The sequence below is a fragment of the Cibotium barometz genome, chromosome 57 (genome assembly GCF_041138505.1).
Source record: "Cibotium barometz isolate CiBa-2024 chromosome 57, ASM4113850v1, whole genome shotgun sequence".
Classification (NCBI taxonomy): Eukaryota; Viridiplantae; Streptophyta; class Polypodiopsida; order Cyatheales; family Cibotiaceae; genus Cibotium; species Cibotium barometz.
The window spans coordinates 4,726,440-4,753,734 of NC_141102.1; the positions used below are offsets into that span (position 1 = coordinate 4,726,440).

At 44.6% G+C, this 27,295-nt stretch overlaps 1 protein-coding gene across 13 annotated transcripts; it reads left to right on the forward strand.

The window, feature by feature from the left end:
- The first annotated feature begins 1,593 nt into the window (after positions 1-1,593).
- On the forward strand, positions 1,594-26,771 carry LOC147606336 (uncharacterized). 13 transcript variants are annotated; one of them, XM_086792068.1, is made up of 5 exons: positions 1,594-1,726; positions 1,880-5,449; positions 23,042-24,793; positions 25,239-25,568; positions 25,657-26,771. In XM_086792068.1, exons 2-5 carry the CDS (start codon positions 2,186-2,188, stop codon positions 25,738-25,740), a joined length of 5,430 nt encoding a protein of 1,809 aa, XP_086648194.1. In that variant the 5' UTR covers positions 1,594-1,726; positions 1,880-2,185; the 3' UTR covers positions 25,741-26,771. The 13 variants fall into 13 exon arrangements, with proteins under 13 accessions (XP_086648194.1, XP_086648197.1, XP_086648199.1 ...); XM_086792071.1 differs by having other exon boundaries at positions 25,668-26,771; XM_086792073.1 differs by having other exon boundaries at positions 25,239-25,536.
- Positions 26,772-27,295: the final 524 nt, after the last annotated feature.

Here is a 27,295-nt window from a genome sequence, read left to right on the forward strand (position 1 = left end):
TTATGTCATTTCTTGGAGCCTTTAGCTACCATAGGCCTATGGAAGGTTTATTCCATCCTCTTGGTGCGAGGTTAAAACCACTTAGGCATCATGATTAGCAAGCTTTATTGTAAACTTCCATGGTGATTTGTCCCATATCTTATCTTAAGTCTCACTCCATTATATTTCATGACTTTAGTCATGTTCCTATGGCTTCCATGATTGTCTACACAATCCTATTTTCTTTGGAGGCGGGACATTCATCTTTGGGTGCATCATACGTAATTTGAGATGTATGATAGATGATAATGTGGCATATCACTTAGATGCACCCGTGTGACATATCTTGGGGCTTGGCTTACACGATGGTTCTTTTATACTAGGATCATTCAAGTTTCCAAGCCATGAGATATGATTTCATTGGTTGAGCTTTCTCTTCGATCCAGGAACTATTGCTACAATAGTTTCAAGGATCTGCAATGCACACCATGGCTATCCATTTGATCTTGGTGGATACACGGCTAGCTTCGACACCAACATTGGTTCTTTATGTCTTATATTTGATCCAAGTGGATGGAGAGTGATTGCTTTGGAGCTTGCATGGATCAGATTTCCCTTTGATCTAGGCGGTGGCTTGGTTAGCTTCATCATCAATGGGACTCCATCATCCTTTCCATTTGAACCCGTGGGCTTTATGACTTTCACTATTCATATTCGGCATCTACCTGCCCTCTGTCCTCGGCATCTACATGTTCTCTGTCCTCAGGCATTGACATTATGATTGTGGGAGATTTTTGGCTTTTGTATATAGCCTTTTATATATGTTTGATTTTTGCACGACCACCTTTGATTTTGAGGACAAAATCATTATACGAGGGGATGGTTTGTAATGAAGCAACAAGATTAGGTCGCCATGGTTATGGGCTCAAGTATAAAAGGGGCTCATGGGCCATCATTTGAATCTTTGGACACTCTTTTTGGTACCTTTGATACCTTTTGATTATTGACATGCTCGGGGAGCCTTTGGCTACTATAGGCCTATGGAAGGTTTATTCCATCCTCTTGGTGTGAGGTTAAACCACTTAGGCATCATGGTCAACAAGCTTGATTGTAAGTTTCCATAGTGATTGTCCCTTATCTCATCTTAAGTCCCACTCCATTACAGTGTGCCATCGCCACCATTGTGGTGTGCCTTCAACCAACTCTTTCTTGTAATGCAATCTTGCGCTTCAATTAAAGGCCAATTTCACAAGTAGCGGGGACGGACAACCCAAGGCTTGCTGGCGCATTATGATTCACAATCCAACCACGTTTATGGACACCACCTTGAGGAAATTTGACCAGATGAAGACCCTCGACTTGTCATACACCACCTTTCTAGTTTCCCAAAAAGACGGTTCAAGTCTGCAGGTGTGCTGGCTGGGTTAAATCCATCTGGTGTGTCATGTTTAACTAAACATGACCGCTGCATTGTCTGAACGTAGTCATAGATGTCCATGCCCATAATTTTTGTGAACCGGGTGGCCAAACATGACCGCTGCATTGTCTGAACGTAGTCATAGATGTCCATGCCCATAATTTTTGTGAACCGGGTGGCCGCCCAAATACGTAAGTGTGTACGCTTCATAGGCGGGCTTCAAGGCAGGAGGATTAGGGCTGAGGCAGGTCCCCTGTGTAAAGCAAACAGGCGGGAAAAAGAGGGTGGCCCTCGCTGGGTGTCTGGGAGCGGCGAGATCGGACGGAGGAGGTGAGACAGCCGAACGCCTCATTTTTTTCTCTACCCTCCATCGACCCACTTCTCTCCTAATGTTCAAAATAGACTCTACCGACTGCGTAATCCCTTATTCCTTTCGTTGCACCTGATTTTCCATTTTCCTTGTTGGGCTGTTCGATTTTGCAGGACTTCGCGTCTGGTTATCCAGCTTTGCCCGATATCTGCTGCAGACAAATTCGATGTCTCTGCTGTTTAGCTCAATTTCTGTATTGGGTCCTGCCGATAAGCTCGATTTCTGTGCTGGGTCTTCTTTGGGTCCTGCACGTGCCGCCATGGCTGCATAGTCTTCTTTCCTACCGATTTGCAGCTTGCATAACATGTTTCCGACCCATCATAGCCCATTCTCCTGAAGATGAACCTGCTCTCCTTCAGACGGTGGCGGAGCTGGGCTTTTGGTCTCGTTGCTTGGGCTGCAAGTTTGCGAGGTCGTACATGTACGGACCAAAGATGCGTGTTTCACATTCATTGACCTCGATGGCAAGACCCTCGGCCGACTCACAACAGCAAGGTATGTCGCAACACCCTATTTTAGACAGCACATCTCCTGCCAGCTCCGGAAAGATCAAAGCAAAGAAGAAGGCTCGGAAGAGAAAGAGTGTGCTAAGCCGCTATGGTCTTGGATCATCAAAGAGGAGAAGGCTGGCTTCTGCATCAAGCAGGAAAGAAAGGGTTTCCAATATAGGTGTAACACTCCATGATCTGAGCTCATCTGCCGTGGAGCTACAGTCTCTTACGAGTCAAACCCATGTAGCTGGAGCAGAAGCTGGCATAGGAGCCCCTCAAAAAGCCCTGGAACCCACAGCACAAGATGAGAAATGGAAATCCTGCAGGGAAGATGGCCTCAGAAAGTGCAAGGGCCTTAAGCTTCATGTTGATTTGGAAGTTGAGGACAGGACCACGTCAAGTTCCCAAGCTACCCACCTTGACAATGCAGATTTAGTGGGTAGTCCTTCCTCCCTGTTGCGGGTGGCCAACGTTTTGGATTCAGTCCCACAGTTGGCAAATGATAACAAGCAGAACACTCCTGACGGAAGAGTCTTGCGACCTCGGCGACAATCCAGCAAAGAATCCAAAGAGAATGTCCTTCTTTCAGCAGATTCTATGCAAATGGTTGGGAGGAGAATAGAAGTTTTTTGGCCTCTAGATTCTGCATGGTACCATGGATTAGTTAGGTCATATGATGCCACTCGAAAGAAGCACAAAGTTTCGTATGATGATGGTGAGGAGGAGTGGTTGCATCTATTAAGTGAGAAGATTAGATTTGAGGCGTCCCCTGAACCAGGATCAGCACAATCAGGTGGGACTGTCCAGGAAAGTGAGGAAAGAAAGAATGGCTGTGCACATGGGGATGATTTGTTACTGTCAGCTGTACCCTCCACGAATCTTTTTGGAGATGTTCACCACAAGAGATTAAGCAATGGAGCAATCATGTCTGCTGTTTCACCCCAAAAAAAGGTTGCCAGTGGGTCCTTAAAAGACACCCCAGCTTCAGTAGGTCCGAGTGCAGTCAAGGCTTTTTCTGCCAGAGTGAAGCTGGAGACAACTCCTAGGAATGAAGTCGCAGCATTGAAAGCTCATAAGGATGCTAAGTTAACTCTCCGGAAACACGAGGATACGCTCTCTACTAGGGAAGGAATTCTCATCCAAGGTGAGGGTGGAACTGATGGGGATGAAGCTGATAGGGCCAAAACAGCATGTGTGTATGTAAGGAGGCAGAAAAATCGAGATGCTAGAATTGAAGGTACTGTTCAAAGCGTGAGTGCCACAGGACAACCGTGGCAGGAAAGATCAAGGAAAAGGAGAAAGCACAAACAGGCTAGTTCAACCTTTTTTCAGCACAAGAGACAAGCAGCTCAGCTAGATTCACAGGGTCATGGGGTCATTGGAACTGTGGGTCGCGCACTTGAAGATGGTGCCATTATTGCTGCGACACACCCTAAAAAAAGGAATCGACAGTCTCTGAAAAAACTAGGTAGCTGTGCCCTGGTATCTCAGGAAGGAGCTGTATCTTTGTTGGATTCACTAAATGCTGGGACGGATGGGGATGTGGAAATTTCAGCCCACCATGCCAATAGGCAGCGCACCAAAGGAGCAGGAAGAAAACACAAGCTAATAAGCTTGGCTCACACTACTCTTGTGGCAGACGCAGCAAGTGACAAGATAGGAGCAGTAGGCGGATCCTATGAAGAGGATCACAGGCAAAATGTTAGGAAAGATTTATCTATACAAATGACGGCTGAACCAGCCGGACTACCTCAGCAAGGAGATGCAGTGCTTTTGCCCCACAGGAAAATAGATGTCATAAATAATCACACTTGCAAGTTAGCCAGCAAAGCTTTAGGCAGAATGCCTACTGCAGTCAAAGTGGAACTTCAGGCTGCTGGGCTCAGCAAAAAAGTGGATGTAAGAGAATCGGTGGGGGGTGGGGAGTCCACTCCTGCCGGGAAGAAGGTTGCAGATGGTACCAGAGGACAGCATCAGCGAGAACAGTCACAGAAGGTGAGTAAAAGGTTGCAGGGATTTCTATCATCAGACAAACTGCTCAGCCAGCCTTTTGCAACTGAAGGGGTTAGTGGGATTGTGAATGTTTCAGGTGACCAAGTCCCCAATTTAGCTTCAGAAACGAAGCAGCCTGGTGAAGAGATTTTCTCTGAGTACTTGAAGGCTCTGAATTTGGCTGGTAAGATTCATCAGATTATTTGCCCTCACACTCCAAGTGAGGAAGCTTCAGTAAGTTGCAAGATTAACGCGGGTTGCAAAATCAGGAAGTTATCTTCTGATATGAGGTCTCTGAAAAGCTTTAGTTGCACATTGAATAAGTCAAGTTCAGGGATACCTTCAACAGTGGAAGCCATCTCCATCAAATGTCAGGGTGCCCATGATTTGGCTGTACAACAATCTAGTAGTTCTGATCCGAAACTCACCAGCAAAGTATTTCTACAAAACCTTTTGGGAGCTTTTCACTCTACTATTTATCTCCTGAGACCAGATATGGTTCTTGATCTGTTCACTTGGCAGCTTTTTAACATCTTGCAAGCTGTAGGGCTGTGTAATGGTGATTGTTTTGAAGGAAGGTTTTCTTTGAAGGGCTCAACCCAGGACTTAGCAAGTATTGTCCTGCTACTCATGACAATCATCAAAGCATTGCCATTGTTGTGCCAGAGGTGTCATCGACATTGGCAAGGTAGAGTCTTGCATGAACTTTGGATTGTTCTGTCGAGGAGGGAGCAATGGGTTGGGGATCTACCTGCTATTTTGCCTGCTCAAGCTGATGATTTACTCATACAGCATCTAAGGCAGCTGATATCAGAAGGACATTGCGTAGGCCAAATGACATTCAGACAAGTGCTCAATATATTTGTTTGTTATTTTATCAAACCTTACGTTATTGCCATTCTTTGTGAAAGAGGTGCACAGCTCACAGTGGTTGTTCAGCAATTCCAGCTGCTTGCTTGTCCCCAGAAAGGGGGCATCTCATGTGAAAGGAAGTCTGTAAAGTGGGTCAAGTTGAGGTCATGTGCTGGTGCCGAAGCAGATTTTTCTTCTTATCTTGCTCTTTTTCCCATGTCTAAATATTGGCGCACAGGAAATGGCATTTTTCAAAAGCTGATGAAAGAGTGGAGTGCTTTTGTGGCATGTGTTGGTTATGCGGAGCAATCTGCTCCAGTTCCTTCAGTAAAGTTCTCCAATCACCTGGTAACACATACTACTACAAGCCATTACACTGTTACATGATCTTTCACTTTTTCTTAATCCATGTAGCCAGTGTTAAACAATTCTTTGTCAACTGTTTGACAAGTTAGGCACTTTAGCTACATTCATGAACTAGCAAAACTCGGGGAAACAGAAGAAGATTAAAAAGCCCAAAAAAAGGGTAGCTTATTTATGGGAATTGTGAATAGGAATCCTGTACTGTTTGCAAGTAGCTGATTGAGGCTGCCTTACCCTCTGGTTTGTTCAGATGTTGTACCTTTTATCGAGTGTAGACGTTTTGCGTCTGCTCACCAGAATGAGTCACTTTCCTGGCTGACTCAATCATACGTTGACCCCATAAAGCTTACAAAGTTTGTTTAGTAGCTAGTTGAGGCAAGTCTATGCTTTCACTGTCAAGTTGGGCAGAGCACTTTGCTTAAATCCCCCCAAATCTGTCTGCAAGTAATAGGCTCTTTCTAAGCGAAGCTCAAGCAGGATGTGATATTCTCCCCTGTAGCAAACCATAATCATAATTAGTGAAGGATTAGCCAACTAATGAAGTGTGAGCTTGATTTATCACTAAGAAAGAACAAAATGATCTAGCATGCATAATGATTACGATCCTCTCCTCCTTATATACCAATGAGTTGCAGGTTCCCTAGTCTGGAACTCATTTGTTTAGGCCTTTATCTTGCATTCAGATCTCTTCTGGTCCCCACCCGACATACCATGGAGCCTTGTATCCGAGTTTGGTTGTGTTATGTGATAGGTCATGGAGAATGGAAGGTGGCCATGACTGTAGAAAGGAGAGAGAGAGAGAGAGAGTATTGTATGCATACTCCCTCTCGCATAAGCAGGAGCTGCATCTTGGCTTGTCAGGTAGGAAACCTGGCGCCAGAAAATCTGTCAATTGTTTCCAGTGATAGAGCCATGATGTTGAAGTAGAGACAGCTCAAAGGCTAGTGTTGATGGCATGCAGGGAAGGCTACTGTAGGTACCTCTGAGACAGGGCGCGGGCAAAGAGGCTGTGTGAAGAGCAGGTGGGAACAAAGCGCAGTGGGCAAAGAACGAAGAGGCTGTGCAGGCGAACATGTGGGTGCAGAGGACATACTGCTATGCGGGCGGCCAGCTGCCACCGCCCCTTTGTGCCACCACTTCTAGCAGAGCTCATGATAGCCCCACCGTCGGGGCTGAGCTGAGCCGCTTACTTGGTTGGCTGGGCGAACTGTGCGCCAGGCGTGGGGGGGGGTGGGGGGTGGGGGGGGCAAAGACCTTGACTAAGCCACCCAAGTGCCGGGTTTAGCTTGCTTCCTTAGGTCTTACTGGCAACCATGGTTTTTTTTAAAAGCCTGCACCTCTTCACCTCCGCGCCTTCTTCGCCGGTTGGGAGGGCTCAGCTCAGCACAGCTCCGTGAGCAGTTAGATTCGCATGGCACAAGGAAATGAGGAACCTAGGAGTGATACCAATGATGGGTCATGGAGAATGGAAGGTGGCCATGAGAGAGAGAGAGAGAGAGAGAGAGAGAGAGAGAGAATTGTGCAGACAGAGAGGGTGGGAGAGTACAAAGTCAATGATTTTGCATGACTCCATGATAGATGGATTAGATGTGTTGAAGTTCATCAAGTACAATGCCTTTTGTAGGCTTTAGAGTAGCCTTATCTTTTGACACATACACATGACATGTCAACACAAACACACTAGTGACATGTGGCACTCTTATCCTTTCCACTCATAAGAGTGGATTCACACACACATGGACACAAACACATACAAGGGCTAGTTCACACATACGAAGCTCCAAATACCCAACATTACGCACCTAGTGCTAATTCTCGAGATTAGTGGCCTAATCTAGCAAGGTTAGGGAAACCTTTGGATTAGGAGAAAGTGGGCTGATACGAGCGGCTAAGGTTATTAATAAAACCATGTGTATTGGCTATTTATATAATAGGATGGTTATTTACAATAGCAATGTGGCACTATATTAGCAATGTGTGCACTATATAAGTGAAACATGGGTTAATGTTGTCATAACCTCACTTTTGGTTAGAGTTCGACCAAGACTCCGGCCACCCACAACCATCCATAGCCTCTCACACTATGAACAGCATCACACCCTGACACATCCAGTGCTCCTACATCACAACACAGACTCCCAAACTGTCTCTCAAAAGAGAACTCGCATCACAGCATAGCATAGCATACAGTTGACACACCTGTACAAACCCTTTCTACCTTCCAAGGGTACTATCCATCTCTGTCATGGATTCCCTGTCCCCTGTCATATCAGTAACAAGGCTGTACCAAACATGTGTCTACTCCTGTACCTTCTGCCTGCATGTGACCTATCTCCTGGAGAAACCCAAACACATGTCTCGTCGAGAAAACCTACGACCTGTTTCCACATGAAACCCTTAGGCCTGTTTCCCTTTAAAACTTCTGTCCTGTTTCCATACATCTAGTTACCTGTTCCCTCATGAAACATCTGGCAACATAGAGATGCCCATAACTGTAGGTCCCACTGCTCCTTTCTAGCAAGAGAAAACAATCTGCTCCATGAGCACGCAGCCATGCGAGCTTGCATCACTCCCATGCCAAGAAACATAACCAAATGACCTGTACTTGCAGTCAAAAACCCAAGCACATAGCTGAATTTGCGACCAAACAAAAACAGCCCATAAACTGTCCCAAAACAGTCCCGAATCCAAAGCAAATAGAAGCTGAAAGTTCCATCAGATGAACGCCATCGACATGATGTCTATGTTCATGGAAAAACAGCCCTTGCTTTCTGTAGAAACACAGTGTCCTCCAAAAAGCACACGCCTGCAGCCACCTTTCCGAACAGGTCAACATCAGCAGCCACCCGTACCCAATAGTGTGCAACTGCCACCTGTATTAGCTGTCGTACAGCAGCCGCCTGTACCAACTGTACCTATCCGTACACCTGTGCATGCAGTCGTACAGCTGTACCTGCAATCGTACAGCTGTACTTGCAGTCGTACACCTGCCTGCGCCGCCTGAATGTGCAACTGCAGCTGCCTGACCTGCGCCGCCTGTACCAGCAGCAGCTTGATATGCGCTGCCTGTACCTGTAGCAACCATGCACTGTACGTGCAGCAACAGCCGTACACTGTACCTGTAGAGTAGTCGTACAGATCTGCACGAGCTCTTATGTGCGCAGCCCACAACCAGCAGCCAACATGCAGTCGACCCACTTCTCCTCCCTTCCACGCTATGAGAAGTTGCACGCCTCCCAAAAAGCAAGAGAGAGAAGCAAGAGAGAGACCAGAGCCTCCAAAAGTGGAGTAGTCTCTAAAAATTGCCTTGGGGTCTCTCAAGGCTTTGAAACCTTCATAACTTTAATTTTGCCCCACCAAAGGTTATAAAACCTTTTTAATTAATGTCTCTTTGTCCCCTTTCACACATGGGGTTATCCACACATGGGCTTCCATCTTTAACTCCAACCTGATGCCATTCACACTGTCCACCATGTCCCCGTGCACACCTGCATATTGTCCAGAGAAAAACACAGGGTCGTGACAGACGATCTCCCGCCCAGTCTCCCACCCTCTCGCCTTGAGGACCATCACATTGATTTGGTCCCTGGATCAGACCCTCCTAGCAGGTTTCCCTATCGTCTTTCCAAGACTTTAGAGGGCGAGTTGGAAAAGCAGTTATCTGAGCTTCTCCGAGCCGGATTCATTCAGCCTTCTTCCTCCCCATTTGCTGCACCTATCCTATTTGTCCAAAAGAAGGACAAGTCTGCACGCCTTTGTGTAGACTACAGGGCATTAAACAAACTCACTATCAAGAATAAGTTTCCTATGCCCAGGATAGAGTACATTTTGGAGCGTTTAGACGGTGCTAAGTTTTTCACTAAGATCGACCTCAAGAGTGGTTACCATCAGGTCCGCATTTTTGAAGCTGACATTCCAAAAACAGCTTTCAGGACAGAGCGTGGTCACTACGAGTTCGTAGTCATGCCTTTTGGGCTTACAAATGCACCCGCAACGTTCAATAAGATGATGTCTAGGATTTTTGCAGTCCATATTGGGAAGTGTGTTTTCATATTCCTTGATGACATACTAGTCTTCTCAGCCACTGCGGAGCAGCATGAGAAAGATGTGGAGAAAGTCTTGCAACTTTTGCGAGATAACCAGCTCTACATAAATGCCAAAAAGTCTATCTTTGGTGTTAAGGAAGTGCAGTATTTGGGCTACATCATCGGTTCCGATGGGATTAGACTGGACCCCTCAAAGATTCAAGAGATCTTAGATTGGGATATTCCTAAGACAGTCCAAGAAATCCGTTCATTCGTAGGTCTTTGTCAGGCCTATAGCACACATGTCCATCAGTTTTCCAACCTTGCAGCACCTCTTACCGACTTGCTCAAGGGGGTGAAGACTCGCAAGCAGAAAGTCTCAGTTACAGGTAAGGCACTTGATGCATTCCGTGCACTCCAGAAAGCTGCCTCAGAAGCACCTGTATTAAAGTTAGCATCATGGGACGAACCTTTCGAGGTCATCACCGATGCCAGCAATGTAGCCATAGGTGCAGTCCTCTAGCAGGACAATAGACCCGTGGCTTATTACAGCAGAAAGTTGGATGTCGCCGAAAAGAATTATTCGGTATATGACAAAGAGCTTTTGGGTGTGATCACAGCGCTTAAACATTGGAAGCCTTTTCTTTATGGACAGGCTTTCACAGTGAAAACAGACCACCAAGCACTTAAGTGGCTTCAGACTATGCCAAGTGCCCAGTGGAGTGATCGACAGGCCAGGTGGAGTCAAATCTTCCAACAGTTTGGAGGTATGATTGAATACATCCCTGGTAAGCATAACCCAGTAGCAGATGCTCTCAGTCGAAAGTCTAGCATCCAGGCAGTCCAAGAAGCTACCATTCTCGAAATCACGGGGAAGGACTTGGATAGTATGAAAGACCAATATGTCGACTCCCCTGAGTTTGGTACTCAGTATAGTTTGGCCCTCACTTCTGAGCCTGGCCACTATTCAGTACAGAACGGTTGGTTGTTCTACAAGAACCGTCTCTGTGTTACTCGGGAAAAGCGTTCCGCTCTTCTCCACGATGCCCATGACTCCTTAGTTGGAGGACATAGGGGTATCAACAGTACCCTCGAGAAATTAGAACGGTCCTTTTATTGGCCAAAGATGAGGTGTGATGTCTATGCACATGTACAAGCCTGTAAGATTTGTCAAAAAGTCAAGGTTCCCCATACAAAGAAGGCAGGTTTACTTCAACCTTTGCCTATCTCCGACGGACCTTTCATCGACATATCTATGGACTTTGTAGGGCCTCTACCAGCATCCACTGGATCCCGTAACACTCAGTGTTTTACCATTGTGGATCGCTTTAGTAAGTTCTGCATGCTCATCCCATGCAAGCATACGGCCACAGCCGAGGACGTAGCCCGTCTGTTTCTCAAGCATTGGTATCCAATATGTGGTTTGCCTAGCACCATAACATCAGATAGAGATTCCAAGTTTACCTCGCATTTCTGGAGGGCATTATTTGAAAACTTTGGAACTAAGTTGCAGTTGTCTAGTGCATTCCATCCCCAGACAGATGGCCAGATAGAAATTTATAATCAGTTGGCCTTTGATGTCCTCAAGTCATATTGTCATGACCAGCAGTCCAAATGGGAGCACTATCTTCCGTTGGTCCAAGCTATCTTGAACGACATGCATTCATCCAGTGTCGGACGGACTCCATATGAAGCAGCCTTTGGTCGCCGTTTTTCTTCTCTTTTGACGAGAATGGTGTCTCCATCTTTAGAGGCTAATAAAACCACGGAAGCATTTTCCGAGATCATTGAGTCACTCAAAGACCGCTTGACCAAAGCTCAGGAAGCATATAGCAGACAGGCAAATAAATCTAGACGAGATGTCCACTTCAAGGAAGGGGATTGGGTCTATTTGCGTATCATGAAGCAGAGATTGAAACAAGTGGGCAAACGTTGTCCCAAGCTTTCATTCCGTAGTTTTGGCCCTTTTCCAATAGTTAAGAAGATAAGTGATGTCTCAATGAAGTTAAAGTTGCCTGCCAGTTGGACAATGCATGATGTTTTCCATGTTTCTTGGCTAAAACCATATGTTGGTCCAGAAGTGTTTGATGTTTCAGATGAACAGCAGCCAGACGTGGTAGACGAGGCAGAAGTTATTGAGCCTGAGCAGATCCTTCTTCATCGATGGAAGCATGGTTCCGGTCGACGGATTCGTCAGTTCTATACGAAGTTCCGAGATCGAGGCACCCACGAAGCCGTATGGCTCGACGAGGAGTTCTTCCAGGAGTACCCCCAGTTATTGGCGGACTACTTGGAAGCCATGAACCTGCCGCCAAGCTAATCAGGAGGGAATGTCACATGCACTCTGCACTAAGTGCATGGTGACAAGATGGCTCATCATCAGAAGTGCAGCATTTGTACAGTTTTAGAACCCAATAGGATGATAATTGTCGTACGCCGTGACCCCATTGTACATCCTCAGTCCAGGATAAGTCAGGCACGAGCTACGTAGGTCATTCCTCAGCCTTAGTGGGTCAGTCAGTCAGTCAAGTTCCTTAACCCACTTGGAGAGAATCATTCATGCATGTAGAGTCAGTAGAAGCCTTAGGGTTTGCATCAGAAAGCACTCTGCATCTTGCATAATATGCATACATATGCCTGTGCATCATTTAGAACATCCCCAAAGCCTTAGGGAATTTACTGGGATTTATCTGGTATTTTTTCCATATTTATTAGTATTTATTTATCATTATTTGCATTATTGGGCATTTATAAATATTAACTTTATTAAATGACCAACCTCCAGTTAGTATAAATAGGCTTGCCTAGAGCCTCTTTTGCTCATTCAGTCTTCATTGTGCTAAGAGCTCTCCTCTCTCTCTTGCTCTCAGCATAAGACTAATCCATGCCCTAGTGCCCATAAGCTTTCTTCTCCAGCCCTTGAGAACCATAGCTTCAGTCCAGCCCTAGGTGTTTGTCCTCAGCCTCTAATCAGCCCAGATTCAGCATCAGTTCATGCCCATAGTTCAGCCCACAGTACAGTAGAGTTCTACGCCAGATTTCAGCCTGTTTTCTCCTGCGTTTTCTGATTCAGCAGGGCAGCAGTGCTGCGTTTCTGTCCAGCAGCTCCAGATACCTGTGTTTTGCAGTCCAGCAGCCCTACAGGTCTGCGTTTCAGCTCCTCAGCACCCCTACTCTTCATCGTTTCTGTCCACAGCAGTTTCCAGCCCTGAAGATTCAGTCCACAGCAGTTTCCAGCCCTGAATCTGCTGTTTGCATCAGTATCCAGCATTCTCTGCATCATCAACACATTCAGCAGTCATCTGGTGAAGGTAACTCAGCATTCATATGTGTTTTCAGCATTCTAACAGTGTGTAGAACAGTCCACCTTCTTCTTCTTTGAGCCTCAGGTGTGCAGCCCTTCCTCATGCCCTTGGGAGGAGTGCATAGGCTCAAGATCAAGTCATTGAGGTGTTTCTACAGCAGTGTATAGATTAGCCATACTCCGATCCTCCGAGATCTTGCGTTTGGCTTATCTACAGTCCAAAGTCATTCTCTCTAAAGTAATAAAGCAAATACTATCTCGTTATCGGGATAGGGGGCCCTTCAGTGGGTAATTCGGGACCCAATCTGGTGTACAATGTTCATATCTCTCTCTCAACTCTTTAAAGTTTGAAGTAATTGAAATGGATTGCTAAACTCACGAAACTCAGGATACAGAAGACGGTGTGAGCATATTGTGTGACAGGATCAACCCATACAAAGACTTCCGCTGCATATCACAAACTTTGTACAGTTCACACAAATTGAGTGAGGAACAAGTCCCGCCCCCTTTTAGGAATTTATTCAGGAACAATCCACGGGCTCGCAAGTCAAGATCAATACATCAATGAATACAAAAGCAAACAAATATGCCGATGTAGAATTCCAAGTCCAAGATGTCGAGGCATGAGATCCACACCATGGGGATGACCCACAAGAATCTCTCATCGGGCTAGTATCAGATTCAATTTCCAAATCCAACGAATATAACTGCTTTCTACAAGAGGCCTACAAATCGGAAGATAAAATATACATTTTTAGATCACTTAACTAATACAAACAATGGACAATACTTGCAACATTAAGATGGAAATTGACAAAGAACACTTGATACCATCACTGGGGCCGGAAAGGGCAGACTCTCCCCCTCAATAGAGTTTGTATTTCTTGGAGTATTTATATGTACAAGTGTTCACGGGCCCCAAGGCCAGATTTCTCCATAACATGGAGTGAATACAACTGAAAAACAATAAGATTTTTGTCGATGAAGAATCGATTGTCAGAGTAGACCAAATCACAGGCAGTCTTCCACCTTCACTGGGTGAACACTTGTCCCTCACAGGTCTCCTGGGACCGTGCAACAACAGGCACGCTCGTACTAACACTTGGCAGGGCGAAACACCGTGAAGGCAGTGATACCTGGTGCTTCCAAGTCAGCTTTACTCCCAGTTTTTCTTATATCCCAATGACCTTCACTGGCTCCTGTGAGAAGCAACTTCCATAATACAAAGATAGAAGATAGACGCCTCACGGACTCCAAGAAACCATAATGTTCACTTCCCATTATGCCTCATACTACAATGTATAATCCTACCAATGGCCATAGTATGCACCTTAATAAGATCGTTCTTACATAAGAATGAGAGAAACCCTTATGCTCTAATACCAATGAAACTCGTGTGGAAAGCGCGGGAGTGCATGTGCATCGCTTGACCATGAGCATAATTAAACATTTCGGCATTTAATCACAGCCATTAAACAATCCACAAAGCTGAAAATAAAAATTGCTCATATAATACCGCATAGAGGCCGGAATGGGCCGACCCCCCCCCCCCCCCCCCGCCTCCTCGGAGTATTTCATTATCCCAGGAGAAAAATAACATGTACAAGCTTTGAGGGTCTTACTCTTCCCATGGGAGATGCCGGATTATCCATATACAACTATAAACCTGTCCTTCATCCAATATGGGTCCTTCCATAGGTGCACAAACATGTATAACAGCCTAGATGGCTCTTCCATATGCGCATAAACCTGTAAACCAGCCCATATGGCTCAATCATGAGCTCATAAACCTGTAAACCAGCCCATATGGCTCATTCATGAGCTCATAAACCTGTAAACCAGCACGTGGCTCATCCATGAGCACATAAACTAGTATAACAGCTTGTATGTCGCATCCATGAGCGCCAAAACTTGTAAAACAGCTGTATAATGCATAAAACCAGATATTTCAGCAAGCTTTAGGACTGTTTTGGTGAAAAACAGCCATCCGAGGTGTGCAAGATGGTGTAAAGTAGTGAAAATCATCTTCCTCAAGCTAGGCATAGAAGTGAAGAGAAATGGTGAAAAATCAAAGTTTTCAGCCTCCAAAAACTTGCTTGAAGCTCAAACTCGCCCAAGAGGTAACTCTCTCATATTTAAATAAGCAAGAAAATGCTGCAATGCCATGTAGAGCTGAATTAACAAGTGTGAGGACACTTGTCTCACTTTTATCCTCTTATCTTCCACATGCCCTAAATCCAAATCCAAAAAATTCTACAATCTTTAGCTCTAAAAATATTCGAGATGATAGCTAATTTCACAATGGTGCTCTGGCAATCCTCAATCTTTGCCGAATTCCAGAGGTAATGACGCGAACGGAAATTCCATCGGAGATTGCCAAAAATAGCAACTTCTCCTAAAATTTAAGAGCTGATCTCTTTGTGTTTCACCACATGAGAAATACATGTAAGCACCATGTAGAAACCTGTTTCATTGCTCGATCCCTTCCAAATCCTCAAGTGTTTGCTATACATACTTGACACTTGAGCTCCAAAGTCCATTTCTGTGTCCAAGAAACCGTCTCGAGTGTTTGGACCATGCTATGAACACTTGGTCCTTTGTACCAGATAATCTCCCATTCCCAAAGCTTGTACATTCTTGATCTTTTGGACATCTAGAGTCCATCCACACACATGAATTTTGGAGATGCCCAAAATGGTGACACATTTGCGAGGCTCAGATAGGCTCAAGAAGAAGCTTAATGTGGACACAGATGGAGTCGGCGAGATGCCTTAGGTCGGTGGAGGATCTAATGAGTTTTATGTCCGCTAGACCTAGCCCTGACAATAGTCGGCCAGATGGATTGATCGGTAGTTGAAGGATTAGCATGGATATGTGGGAATCTGACCTTCGCCCCTTGGTTTGGACATAGAATGTAACGAAGGGGCAAGTGAAAGTGACAAAAAATGAAGAACTACTTGTATCAAACCCACTTAATCAACAATCACAAATAATGAAAGAAAGTAGGATTCAGAGAAAAGAGAAGACCTCATTGAGAGGGGAACAAGCCCCTCCCCCTTTGCACGAATTTATTGAATCAAACCATGGGCACAAAGTGCTTGAATCTTTACAATAGATGTGTATCCAAATGAGGAGGGAGTGCTCCAATTTATAGGTTTGAGGCTTCAATGCTGTAGAATGGAAAGAGTAAGCGCCAAATGACAAGTGGCTACTTTAATTGACAAGTGTGAAGCTAAATTGACAAGTGTAGGGACACTTGTCTCATTCTAGATGCCACATGTCTTAAATTAAGAGGTGATTCTTCCATAACCTTCTATGCTAAAAATATTCCAACTCAAAGAATTTGACCAAGGTGCTTTAGTAACCCTTGATCCTTGCAAAAATATGGAGGTTATGACTCGAACGAAATTTCCATCATAGTCTGCCAAAAATAGCAACTCTCCTAGATTCTAGGAGTTGCATGCTTTAGGTCCAAGAAGGCTTCGTTGTGAAGATTCACTTGTTCATGGCTTGTTCAAATGATTTGAGCATTTGGTTCCCCCTTCGAAACCACTCATCACTCATTTGGGCGTTTTGGTCAATTTGACCACTGGAGTGCTAAACTAGTCATCCGGTCACCACCCAACTAAAAACTTTGGGTGTTATGGCCAATGGTCACCTGTAAATAGAAATGAGCATTCTAGTTTAATTAGCTACTCAAAAGATATACAAATTACAATTCATGCTCCATGAGTTATTGATAATTACCAACTCACATATGTAACAGTTTTAAGGAAGACAATGATCAATTTGAAGAACAAAGTAGGAGGTTGGTTACATAGAACCTATGGTTGCGAGGTGAGCTAGCCTGCACCCCTCTTAGGGGGTTTGTACTAATCACTTGTGTTTCGTGTTTAGGAGATTCGTGGGGTTGTAACACTTGGTATTAGAGTGGCCTATGCTAGCATATTCATCCCCATATTCTGCGCATGTATTCGCCCATATTTGATCCCTTTTTTGGCCCTTGGTTGTGGGTTGGCCACTCGTATTTTTCTCCCATTTTTCCCCTGAGTCTGCTCCAGTCGGCCAGCTCTTATGGTCCAATCGGCCAGCCCCATCTTACCTATTTATAGGCGGGCTGGCCTCTTTCCTTTCATTCATTGATGCGTGGTTCATGTGTTGACACACTCTCAACTTTTGTATCCTTCACTTATGAGACTAGTTTGTCTCTTGCTTGGGATTGTTGTCATTGCAGTATATTCAGCTTATTAGCTTCATCTCTCTCTCTCTCTCTCTCTCTCTCTCTCTCTCTCTCTCTCTCTCCCCCCCCCCCCCCAGTATGGTACAGGATGGAGCTAGCTAGGTTGCATATCATGATTGTATACTCCATGCATATAGCTTTGCATTCTCCTAGTAGTAGAGTTCCATCCCCTTCACCACTCATTGTACTTATTGCACACCCAGATTCAGCTTTTTTAGTTCAGTACTTTTTCATTTTGTTGGGATGACAGAGGATACCCCATACAGGTACACCGATTTGTCTCATAGGCCGAGTTCGGTCTTTTGGAAGACGTTAATAAAATCTTTCTTTCTTTCTCTCTCTCTCTCTCTCTCTCGCTCTCTCAGTTCAACATACTCTAGTGCTCATCTTGCTTCCACTCTGTGCACTCTTTCATGCTATCATCGCTCTAGGTTCAGCATTCTGCCGCTGCCCCATATTCTACCTCGTCTACAGCCTCTTCACCTCTGCGTTTTTTCAGATTCACAGCCCTCTCTCTGGTTACTGCATTTTTTGGACGGTTGCTGCTGGTGGTTGCTCTATCTTCACCTAGGCTTCATCGCTTTCAGTGTGCAGGTATCTTCTCATTAGCGTTTTTCCTCTATAGAGGTGTGGAAGCTGGTCGGCCTGTATTTTCAGGTTTGTAGCCCCTTGGTTGGCTGTGTTTTCTTCTCTAGTGGACACCATCTCTTGCAAAGGGGGTCTTGTGTGGATTCTGGCTTTGGTGGCAGCTGAGTACCTATGGTGGACACTTCTTTCTTCTGAGGTGTGCGTTTTTCTTTTAAGATTGAGCTCGAGTTTTAGTGATGGCTGCCTCGACGGCTCTTCATATGTTCTTTGAGTTTGCCAAGTTGGATGGATTCAACTATACTTTATGGAAGGCGAAGGTGAAACCGGCCCTGTGTGGAGTGGATCTCTGGGACTGGCTCGTTATAGCGGCCAATGCCACCCCTCCCACCCTTTCTACTGACAGAGATTGATGTTTGGGTGGTGAATGATCGTCCTGTTTTCTCCTTTTTGATGTTGAATTGTCAAGATTCTATTCTCTCATGTGTGTACAACAGATGCTGCACATGAAGTTTGGAAGGCACTTGTAGATCTTTACGAGATTGTCTCCGGGTCGGATTTTGGCTTGGGAAAAGTAGCTTATGGATCTTTCAGTTTCTACCTTTCCATCTTTATTTGCTTTCATCACGAAGATGAAAGATCTTCGGGACGAGCTTTCTGTATGTGGCAAGGATATCTCTACATAAGATATGGCTATTCGGCTTCTCTCCAAGCTTCTAGAGAGGTTTGATGCTTTCTTTCAGTCTCTTGTTTCTTCTTCTCATCTTGTTCTAGTAGTCACGTTCTCCCCTCCATTATGCAGATTGAGTCTCGCTTTGAGGAGCGGACTGGAACCTATGGTGGTTTTGATGGAGTTTGGTTGCTCAAGATAAAGGGAAGAATCGATAGAAGAAAGGGAAAGGGAGTTTTGACAAGAACTTCAAGGATAACGACAAAGGTAAAGACAAAGACCAAGGTAAAGACAAAGACAAAGACAAAGACAAATCTTCTAAAAACAAGGATGTGGAGTGTCACTACTGTGGCAAGAAGGGTCATAAACAGCCCCAATGTTACAAGAAGAAGCGGGATGAAGAAGCTAAGGACTCTATCTCTATAGCGGTGTCCCAAACCAAGAAGGATAATGGTATTCTTTTATTAGCGGGTGCTCTTGGTATACTGGCCCTTGTGACTTCTCAGTCTCAGTAAATGTCATCAATTCGCGGAATTGGGAATCTGTTCTTGATGGTTAGCTTGTTTAAAGCTCTATAGTCCACACACATGCAGAATGAGCCGTCTTTCTTTGGAACAAGAAGCACAAGAGAGCAATAAGGTGAGGAACTGGGCTGAACCAAACCTTTCTCTAAAAGCTCATTTGCCTGCTTCATGATCTCTTCTTGTTGTGTAGCACTCACTCGGTATGCGGGTTTGTTAGGTGGAGAACTACCTGGCACAAGATCTATGCGATGATCTTCAGGCCTTTGGGGAGGTAATTCACCTGGCAGTGCATCAGCAAAAGTCGTTGAATGCATGAAGAAAATTCAGCCTATCATTAGTCATAGCATCCACATTTTGATGACTTGGTACAATGCTATCACGAACAAAAACCAAGTACGCAGAAAGACTCTTTTTCATTGCTTTATTAATTTGGATGTGAGATACAAGTGGGATGGAATCCCCTTCTTTGCCAGCATCAATGAAATGCATGCGGCCTTTATGCATAAAAGAAATCATGTTGGTCTTGTACTCTTTGCGGGGCTCAAGCCTATGATGCCATGGCTTGCCCAACAATACATCACATCCATTTAATGGTGCAACTAAGAAATGTTCATTATCAAGGTAGCCCTGGATATGGATGCGCAACTTCCCTATCAGTGGGGTAACCTGCACCTCTTTTCCAATAGAAGCAGCTTCGGCTTCAATTTGAGGTCCCATGTTCTCAACCTCAATACCCAAGGCAGCTTCCGTTTGTATAGAGATGAAGTTATCGGTTGCACAATCATCAAACATGAATAAGGCGGGCTGATCCTTGATTTGACCCCAAGCCTTGCATACCATCCGCTCTTTTGCATCATGATTTGTGTTTCCCTGCACATCGGGAACTGCATGTACATTAGCCTTGGTCTGCTTGTCCTCGTGCTTAGGTTTGGTGTGCGCTCCATCTCCAGCAGGCTTCGCATCACCTCTTGCAGGCGGTTGTGTGTTCTCTCCAGCAGGCTGTGCTCTACAGCCAGGCGGCTCTTGTCGAAACATGTGCTCTTTGCTGCCACAAGAAAAACATTTTTCCTCCTTGGCATATTGCTCTCTTTGCTTCGAGGTCAAGCCGAATTTGTTCTTCTTTGGGCCCTGATCTTTAGATGAGGTATTTTCAGCTCTACCTCCCTTGTGGGTCTCCCGGAAGTTCTTTTTAGGTGGCTGTCCACTTTTTTGCAGATTTGGGATAGCCTTGTCTTTCCCCTTTGACCGCCTTGATCCTGCTTAATTTTGAGCACCAATTGCTCTGTAGCAAGAGCAGAGGTTGTGAGCTGTTGCAAAGTATGTTTCGGGTGCAATTCAATGCCCGAACGATAAGGTGGTTGCAATCCGGAGCGAAACTTCCTCTTTCTTTCATCCTCAGTGATTTGCATAAAAGGAGTTACCTCCAGCAACACTTTCCAAAACTTGTTGACATACTGGTGCACGCTTTCATTATCTCTTTGCTGAAGTCTATCCCACTTTTGGGTGAGAGTTTGCTCCGCATTTGGTGGCAAAAACTGAGCATAGAATCTGTCCTTAAATTCCTTCCAGGTGCAAATGGGGTCTTTGGTGATCTTTTCAGTGATCCACCAATGAGCAGCGGTCCCCTTCAAAAACATGCTAGCATGGCGTACTTTAGACTTCTCAGTGAAGTCCTCATCGCTAAAGGCAATGTCAAGTTGTGCCACAAATGCTAACACTTTGGAAGCATCATGCTCTCCATGAAAAACATCAAACTTAACAGACTTGTCACTTGCTTTAAATTCCTTGAGCTTTCTGGCATGAGGCTCATGGTCCTCTCTTTTTCTTTTCCCCTTATCCAACGGGGCAGCCCTATCTGCATGGGCTTCATGGGCCATCTCATGGAAGTTTCATGAAGCACGGTGGCATGTGCTCCACGAACTTGAGAATCAGATGCATGTGACTTTCCTGCATAAGGCAATGTCTCTCCATGAGACAACTCAGAAGGCAAAGCTCTTCTAGTGGCAGACCTGTCATCCCTACCATGGGATACATGTCTTGAATGCATGTGACCTTCATGCCCTCCATGAGCACTAGCATACATATACCTGTTAGGCTTTGTGCCTTGTGGAGAAGATGCATGACGAGAGGTGACTGTCACCTCTTCCTTTTGCATAAATGACCTCAACCTTTGAGATGCAGGATCTCCATGCTTCAAGCGAGGTGGATTTCTGAATTTCAGCTCTCCATCTTCCCCCTCTTTGATGTCACCTTTGCGGAGGACGTAGGAAAGTGCCAACTCCCTTGGCTTCTTGCTCACTTCCCGTGCCATGGACTCAAAAGTCACATCTACCATTGCATCGGCTTTCCTTTCTTCAATGGCACTTTGCACATCACTTCGCAATCCTTGCCCTACATCAGCTTCGTCTTCTTGTGAACAACAAAAGATGGGATTGTACATAATTTGTTATTTCAAACATAGATGATTTGAATGCCCTAAATGACCCAATGCTACTCAAAACCATAATGTGGAACCTTCAACTTTATCAATTCTTTCAACTAGGTGCATCTGATCGTGGAGGACAAGACTTTGGATGTGATGAACCTCGCAATCCTCGCCCTACAACAGCTTCGTCTTCTTGTGAACAACAAAAGACGGGATTGTGTCTTGGCAAACATAGATGGTTTGAATACTCTAAATGACCCAATGCTACTCAAGACCATTTAAGTGGAAACCTTCAACAAGACTATTGAGATAATTCAAAAGGAAAACATGCAAAAGCTCATGCAATTCATGGTAGTACAAGCCTAGCTCCATAATCTTCACAAACTGACATGGAACATATTTGTGGAACTAAGTTGACTCTCTTGACACATCTATGGCAAACTTTATTGAGTCATTTGATGACAACATTGAGGATTCTTCCAGCATGACTTTAGAAGAACAACAGGATGATATCGAAAAAGTCCTTGGATTCTTTATCTCAAAATGATGCGTCACCAATGGTGGACTTCTTTGAAGATGCCCAGACTAACAAAGCGGATATAACACTTGTTTCAACCTTATCCACATGAGATGACACAGTTGACACCAAGCAAGAGGACAATATTTTCAACTTTAGAGAGAATTTCACACTTTTTTATTACTTCTTAGATGAGTTCTTCACTACTTTCAAGCTCGAACACTCGAGCATATACTATTCAGGTATCATTGGGAGAATTCTTGCTTGAACCTCGAGATTCTTCTACACCACAACATAATCAACTCAACTTCAAGCCCAACATTTGGAAGCTGACAAAGATGAAGACATTAAAGAATAATGCCACAAAGTTGGGATTTAGCATTTAAAGCATGGCAACAAGACAAAAGAAGAATTTTTTTCAGTATTTCTTTGTGTGAGCTTCACCACAAGCATAAATGGCCTAATGACAAAGAACGCGACTATGACATGGTGAAATGACGAAGAGCTTGAACAACATTTATCAATATTTCTAGAACTCTTTCAACATCAAAAGTCCCTTAATTAGCCGGAATCTTATTTTAAGTGGGAGGGAATGGCATGATTGTGATTAACTCTCTTAATCTCTCAATAATTACTCATTAAGTGTAAGGACACCAGTGAAGGGTCATACCCTGTCACATGGGTCACCTATGAAGAGACATGTCTCATTCAAAAGACATAACTAATCATTCAAGATTCACACCCTTCGTAAGGGATGTGCCTTTTCATTTGTAACTATTAAGACCCTATTTAAGAAGGCCTTGTGTCTCAATGCAATCAGCCTAGCTTTCCACTGTTTGCCTCATGTTTACCCAAGTATTTAAATTGTTAAGATTTTTAATTATGTTTAACAATGTTTCATTAAGCTAAAAGCTTAACAAATCTGTCTTTTTAGTGTAAGAAAGGTTGGTCTGCAATGTGCATATGTAGACCTAGTCCAGTTTATTCATATGCTTTATTATGGCATAGGCAGTGATAGATGTGTGATGTCTCTTGTTTAGGACACTCATTTGGAACCCTCATGAGCCTGGGAGAGCTATACACGTACCATCTTGGAAAAAGCAGGGGGAGGGGTAGGTAGATGGGGGAGGAGTAGGACGGGAAGGTTGCTAATTTTACGTCCAGCTCCAACATAACATAAAAACTACCTTCAAGGGATTATTTCCAATGTAATAAGAAGCATTTGAATACCCATGCAGCACTCTTTTACTTCCAAGTTTGTTTATATTAAAGTACTATTTTGAACAGGGTTTGCAGTTTACAACTGCTCTGGTCTTCAGCAAAAAGTTCACTCCTCAAAGTGGTAGCAGGGTTCTTCATTTGCATCAAAATGGTGGCGATTTTGATGGATCCCTGAAGAAGTTCATTACAGACAGCTTGAGACTCACTGGAGATGCAAGAGATCGGATTTTAAATGGGGGGTTCGCTTTCCTTACTGATTCTTGGGAGTCTCCGGACTTCTTTACAGGTTTATGTTTCACCTCCATGCTTCAGAAGTGTCTTCATCTAGCAGGTGACAAGAGCTTGTTCGCAGCTGAGGTGGCATGTGACGAGGGGACCAACTTGTTTCATGTTGTAAATGATTCATTTCCAGAATGTGCGACTTCAAGTTTGTTGTTTAGCAATGTCCTACAAAAGGTTTCATACCTAGGGGAGAGTATGGGTGGAAGGGAGTTGTGTCAGGGGCGAGAAGTGTCAGGAGATGATTCTCTCATGAAGAGGGCAGACATAATATCTAATGCAAATAATGTTTTCGGAAGTTCACCTTTCATGGCTGATGCAGTCAAGGAGGAAGGCATGGTAAAGAGCTCTGCTCGGCAGCTGGAAAATGGTCTCAGTGATGCTCCATATCGCGTAATGAATGGTGATTCTTGTTTGAAGAGGGAGGAGGCAGTTGTGGAAGGCAGACTCTCTATGCAAACTTCATCTGCATACATTAGCACTGATGCTATCAAGAAGGAGAGTTTGTTAGAAAGCTGTGGACGGCAGTTTGAGAGTCCAAACATATTGGTAGGTTCTCCATTTTATTCAGTGAATGATATGGTGTATAATGCCTCAGGTTCTTCAAGCAACTCGAGCTTTGAGTCTAACACAAGGTGGAGAAGTACAGGGCAGGCAGAAGTTGGATTCAGGACACTCGATATGGGAGATCGGTATGCAGGAAAATACGGGCAGGCTACATATGGAGATGGTTCGCTCCTGTGTGTTGAGAAGAGAGCTGGCCCAAGAGTCCGCCCTCGTCAAAGTGAGCAGGAAAGGGCTGATGTTGAGCAATCTGATCCATGTTGCAGTGCCAATGTTTTGATAACCAAAGGTGACAGAAGCTGGAGGGAGCTTGGAGCCACGGTTGGGCTTCAACCCAAGGGGAGTGAATGGTTGATTGCTGTGCAGCTTGGCGGGATCATGCGCAGTCAGAAAGTACTGGAGAGTACAGTTACTAGTAAGGTCAATCGCCATACTCATGCGATGATGTGGAAAGGTGGGGATGGCTGGACTTTAGAGTTTTGTGATAGGAAACAATGGAACCGGTTCAAGCGAATGCATGAGGAGTGTGGCCACCGGAATGCACGGGCGGCATCCATTAAGCAAATCCCGATTCCTAATGTGAAGCGAATTGAAGAAAGCATTGAGGGCATGCCTCCTGTTAGCTTATGGCACGGGTCTCCTCGTGGCTTGATTCGCCAGACACAAGGGGAAGTTGAAGCTGCCCTGAATAGTGCTCACAGTGTGTATGACACTGACTGTGAAGATGAAGCTTGGCTGGAAGAAGTGAATGGAGAAGCCAACTGCCCTGAGGAGACAATAAGCATAGAGGTATTTGAAAGAATTGTGGACAAGCTTGAAAGAGTGGCCTATCTGAGGCCAGGCAAAATGGTGGCCGCTGATGAGGCTGCTGAACTGTGTCAGAACATAGCATCTAAAGATGCTGTGCTGGCCATACTTGCGTATTGGTCCAAGAAGCGGCTTATCAAAGATAGTGCTCTGATACGATACTTCCAGGTAGAGGCTTTTGTTAATGTTTGTGCGCTTTTTTTTCGGCCTGCCTTGTAAAAGGCTTGCTCTCCTCTCTCTCTCTCTCTCTCTCTCTCTTCCCCCCCCCCTCCCCTCTTTTATCTATTTTCTCTCTTTCTTGACCTTCTCTCTCTATATTCTCTCTCTCTCTCTCTCTCTCTCTCTTACTACATTGGGTGCCATGTTGCAGCGTCCTATGTGGGATATTTTAGGGTGATATGAGAGCTGCACACTGACATTTCAGCTGTTATTACTTTCTTTGATTTTTATTTTTAGTACCCATGATGATTTATTTCATGGACATGATGTAACCTTTTGGTCTCATAGGTAATTTTGGCCTTTTGTAGACTTTAGTACAACTTTCTTTCTTGCTCTAACGAACAAAGGCAGGCCCCTTATAGAGAAGTTCTTCTCTTGTTTTTTCATGTTGCAGTCCGTAATCAATCAAGTCCTGTTGTATGTAACTGTAATGCAGTCACCGTTATGGGAGAAGTATCAGAAGCAGTTTCAGACTTGGCAAACACGGTTCGATGAGCTTCAGCTGCTGCTGCCAAGTGCAAGCAAAGAACAGCTGCTTGAACAGTGTCCGCGGCCTCCAATGTTCGCGTTTTGTCTACCATCTAGAAAGTTAGATGCCAGTAATGTGAGTAAGAGGATGCAGAGACAGCGCTCTCAAAAGCATCTCAACTCTGCTTTCAAATACACACGGACATCTTCATTTGGAACCTCTGGTATGGAATTGCAGCATTTGAAGGTGTCCAAGGTAGCTTGCTGTTTGCATGTATTTCTGTCAAAATAATGTTTTCCTTCCGTCTGCTTGCTGGAACTTCTACATTTGTTTACTTGTGTAGGGTTCTTGCAGAAGAATCACAGAGAGTCACAATGTTAAGGTCTCAGAGGTTGCACGAATCACCCAGATTTTCTGTAGATCGTGATTGGTACCAGGCTTCCCGATCATGTCAGCCCACACTATCAGGATACAGGACAATTGATTCTTGGCAGAGGAAGACATTTGGAGACACAGGTTTTTGTCCACAGACTGTTTCCTTGGGTGGTCACACACAGGTAGAAGAAGCACAAGCCAAAGCAGTGGCAGCAAGACAGGTAGCAGCACTGAGAGCTGCCAAATCACAGATGCAGTTCTTGAGGTTTGATTGTGCACTTCAGCGAGCTGTGGCTGCACTGATTGAGTTTGAAACTATTTACTTCGCAGAGCTTGCTCTGGTTGATCTGGAGTGTAATGCAGCAACGGCTTCATGTGAACGGTTTCCCATTTTGAGAGAGAAGATAGATCTTGTTTTAAGACAGTTTTTGAGTCTGGCAAGCAAGGGTAGTGTAAGCAGGGATGGACACCTTGGTGTGTTACTTGATGATGATGCTGATGCTGATGATGATGAAGATCCTATATGCAAAGTTAACATGCAAACAGATGAGTTTGAGGAGTTACCAACAGCAGCGGATTTGCTTGGTGACGAAGACACATTCTTATCGACCTCCGAAAGGGCCCATCTGGAAGCATGGATGCGGACTACCCTGAGACAGAGAGGTGTTTAAGAGATGCAGCAGGATTGTGTGTGAATTGCAACGTGACAAAGCTCTGGTTGCAAGGAGACTAGTTGTTCTGCCATTGAGGAGGGTGGTGGTGCTGCTGCAGAAATGATCTGAAATGGGTTGCCATGTCCATGGGCACACGGTGTTATTCTCAACAGAGTTGAAATTTGAGATGGCTCCTGTTTGCAGAGCCTCATTCTAGTAGTATCGGCTACTTGTATGTTGTTATACCTCACTGAGAGTGAGGTACCCCACAGGCCTGATGCAAAGGCTTTGAGCTGAAAGATCGAAGGAGCAGAAGCAGTATAAGTGGCTAGATATTCTTGAATACCTGGTAGTTGTGGTTGTAATATGAAGCTCTATTGTTGAATCAGCTCCTATGGAGTTGATCTTATCAATTTATTTCTCAAGAAAATGCTGGAGTCTTTGTTTTCTTGGTGCAACTTGAGTAAGGGCGTGCTGACCCTACCATGACTCTTTAAGATTTTTCCGTTAACTCGTATGCTTACTATCCATGGATTTTTTGTCTGAACCAAATAAATGATGGGGAGGGAGCAAGCTAGTGAATGGAGTTGTTGCTATTGATTATGTGCGTGACTAAAAGTCGGAAGTCTAGCACGCGTTTGTGGCAAAAGGTGAAGCTAATCTAGTGACAAAAAGTTCGTAGCTAATTATAGTCTGCTTGGAGGGTTGGGGTTGGGAGAGTAGAAGGAAGCTGGCTTGAAGTAGCGAGAGATTGAGAGGTGGAAATTGGGACCAGGCTTGAATCTGAAGGAGAAAAGTCTCGTACTTGGAAAAACCACAAAGAGTGTAATGACCAGGCCTGATATGATAGAAGAATGCTGATGGGTATTAACAGTCTTGTAATTGAGCCACTAAAGATAGCCACAAAAGTGGCTCAGGGTCTCATTTAGGTTATCAAAAATATATTGAACTTAA

Excerpts from the sequence above, each read along its gene's own strand:
- LOC147606336 (XM_086792063.1), top strand. The coding sequence starts at position 2,186 with ATGTACGGACCAAAGATGCGTGTTTCACATTCATTGACCTCGATGGCA. Across the intron at positions 24,794-25,238 it reads CTCTGATACGATACTTCCAG|TCCGTAATCAATCAAGTCCT; the intron begins GTAGAGGCTTTT and ends TTCATGTTGCAG. Across the intron at positions 25,537-25,667 it reads ATCTTCATTTGGAACCTCTG|AAGAATCACAGAGAGTCACA; the intron begins GTATGGAATTGC and ends GGGTTCTTGCAG.